The sequence below is a fragment of the Palaemon carinicauda genome, chromosome 11, assembly GCF_036898095.1.
Source record: "Palaemon carinicauda isolate YSFRI2023 chromosome 11, ASM3689809v2, whole genome shotgun sequence".
Taxonomy (NCBI): Eukaryota; Metazoa; Arthropoda; class Malacostraca; order Decapoda; family Palaemonidae; genus Palaemon; species Palaemon carinicauda.
The window spans coordinates 126469130-126472423 of NC_090735.1; the positions used below are offsets into that span (position 1 = coordinate 126469130).

Here is a 3294-nt window from a genome sequence, read left to right on the forward strand (position 1 = left end):
CTCCCCCTTGCTGTTTCGAGCAAAATATATGGTAAGACACTTTGCAGACACTCTATGAACTGATATTATGGTTAGATGGTTAGACACTTTGCATATATATATATATATATATATATATATATATATATATATATATATATATATATATACAGTATATGTGTGTGTATACATATACATTTGTTTATAGAGTGTCTGCAAACTTGTTTTGCAATATTATTATTATTGTTATTATCATTATTATTATTATTTTTATTATTATTATTGTTATTATTATTATTATTTTTATTATTATTATTGTTATTATTATTATTATTATTATTATTATTATTATTGTTGTTGTTATTATTGTTATCATTACTATTATTATTATTATTATTATTATTGTTATTATTATTATTATCATTACTATTATTATTATTATTATTATTATTATTATTATCAGGCTATTATTATTATAATTATTATTATTTTGCACCAGTGAGGCTTTGGGGTACAGGCTAGATAGCTATGAGTGAAGATAAGTAAGATTGTGATTGTAAATAACCTTATGTCTATATTTCCTGTCTTGTTCCTTCATAGACGATTTCATCAGTCTGTACCATAGTTCTTCTGACTACAATCTGTATATGATATAGATTATTCTTCTTCGTTCCAGAGGTTGACTACTGCACTGTAATTGTTCAGTGACTACTTTCCTCTTGGTAAGAGTAGAAGAGACTCTTTAGCTATGGTAAGCAACTCTTTTAGTAGAAAGACACCTCAAAATAAAACCATTGTTCTCTAGTTTTGGATAGTGCCCTAGCCTCTATTCCATGGTCTTTCAGTCTTGGGTGGCGTTCTCTTGCTTGAGGGTACACACGGGGGATGGGCACACTTTTCTATCTTATTTATCTTCCTCTTGTTTTTTAAACTTTTATAATCTATATGTGAAGATCTATTTTAATTTTCTTTCTATTCTAAAAATATTCTTTTTAAACTGTTCACTACTTCTCATGTAGTTTATTTATTTCCTTATTTTCTTTCCTTACTGGGCTATTTTTTCCTGTTTGAATCTTTGTGCTCATATCATTGTTTTGTTTTTTCTTTCAATTCCGGTTGTATCTTAGATAATGATAATAATAATAATAATAATAATAATAATAATAATAATAATAATAATAATAATAATAGAAATAATAGTAATAATAATAATAATGGGGACAGTTATGTTTATTAAAATAAAATTTGCGGTTAATATGTGCAAGCTAGTTATTTTCAAAGTATCACCTTTCAGTAATTCAACTGATATTTACGGACTGCCCAAAGGCAAGAGCCCGTGTCTTACATAAGGTAAGGTAATCTACACACACACACACAACTGATAGGCCTACATCAGCTGATCATAGCACCTCTTTTGTTTGAGAATACTCTCCCAGGTTCTTTTTTTTTTTATAACATGCCACATTTGGAAACAAGTATATTGCCATGATTTCACGCTTACTGTCCTTCTTTATTAATTGTTCACTTCGCAAAATAAGTTTGCGGCCACTTACTTACTTTTACGGGTTTATTTCTCGCCCTCCGTCAGACACTAAAAGTCTGTTCAGGCGAGCCTTATAGATAGGCGCCAGGTTTCTTAGCTTATTCTTATTATTGTAATAAGTTTATTTTACCTGTACCATAAATATATTAATAATGAAAGTCTCAATCTTTACTTTTACCACATTCTACCTCTTCATATAAAGAGAATCGTCTTATTTCGATACTGTAATTCCTCACAAGACTTAACCCAAGACGGAATAACATCTTGACCCAACCTACATACAGGTGATGGGCAGTAGATCGAATCTCTTCAGTTTGTATTCATTATAAATAACGATGGTTTATTTTGTATTTGCTAAGGAAAAGGAAAACGAATTCAACAAGAGCCTATTTTTATCTATATTCCAGTGTGCTGTAGGTTCCATACATTAAATTTCCTCTGCTCCTAACGGAGATTTCAATTGCTCACTTTACAAGTGTGCACAGATCAGACTGAGAAAACTGGTAAACACACATAATCAGTCTATGTATAATAACTCGTTCATACGAAAATAAAAAATATTTATTTTACAATGGTAAACTAATTGAAATGGAACCCAAACACCAATAATATTCTTATAATCTATAATGTGAAAAATGCCCGCATTTCTTCAAGAAAGAGATTGGCCATGATTTGAGGTCTTCGGAGAATATTCTACAGTAAACGAACTAAGAGTAGGCCTATCCAAACTCTTATTTGGTTAAAGCCTCTCTTTCTCATCATGAACCTACGTCACTGAAATAATTCCCGCCATAATAATCTAAACTAGCCAGTAAATTACGATGAATACCATCAACAACGGCGTTACTCTTTCCACTTAAGTCGAAGTCAGAGTCACTCCTTCCCCGACCTCCATGATCGTTGAGCAGCGTCGTCACGATGACGCCTGGAATGAGAAGACCCATGAGACCGAGATATTCGGGGGCAACGCCCAGCAGGGTAAAGGTGAGGACTGCGATGACTACAAACGGCAAGATGAAGTAGAGCAGAAACCCGAAGGAAGGGTTGGAGAGGGCGTTGGCTCCCAGGGTGTTCAGTTGGGATTCGAAGCGGTTGTGCATCTGCTTAACCAGAGGGTTGGTTTCCATCTCGTCTTTGCTGAACACGTGTTCCAACACCTGTGGGAGAAACCGGGTGGATTGTTTATTTTTGTTGCTGTGTTGTAAATAACATCAGTATAGAGTGCCCTTTATTCTCCGCTAGATATATGTTTTTTTTTTTTAAAGTTTTTATAGTTTACATAGGAGATATTTATATTTTCCTTGTTCCCTTTCCTTACTGGGCTATTTTCCCTGTTGGAGCCCCTGGGCTGGTAGCATTCTGCTTTTCCAATTAGGGTTGTAGCTTAGCAATTAATAATAATAATAATAAGACACATTACTATATATGTTTTTTTTAAGTGTTTATAGTTTACATAGGAGATATTTATATTTTCCTTGTTCCCTTTCTTTACTGGGCTATTTTCCCTGTTGGAGCCCCTGGGCTGGTAGCATTCTGCTTTTCCAATTAGGGTTGTAGCTTAGCAATTAATAATAATAATAATAATAATAATAATAATAATAATAAGACACATTACTACAAATCATTCAAGCATTGATATTTAAAATGAAGAATTTATCCCCTAACATAAACCACAAGTTCACAACAGTGCCAACATCCTCGGATTCTGCAATCCATCCTGAGAGGCAAATTTCAAGAGACTCACTTCCATGAAGACGTTCTTCTTAGGACCA

General features: G+C 32.8%; 1 protein-coding gene across 1 annotated transcript in view; it reads right to left on the bottom strand.

The window, feature by feature from the left end:
• Positions 1 to 1991: 1991 nt before the first annotated feature.
• The window catches only part of LOC137649775 (uncharacterized), a 6003-nt gene continuing 4700 nt past the window's right edge, over positions 1992 to 3294 (bottom strand). The window contains exons 2-3 of the mRNA XM_068382725.1: positions 3267 to 3294; positions 1992 to 2679 (exon numbers count right to left, since the gene is read on the bottom strand). The exon at positions 3267 to 3294 is cut by the window's right edge and continues 160 nt beyond it. Coding sequence (XP_068238826.1) covers positions 2281 to 2679; positions 3267 to 3294 — 427 coding nt within the window. The 3' untranslated portion in view covers positions 1992 to 2280. The remainder of the gene's footprint in view (positions 2680 to 3266) is intronic.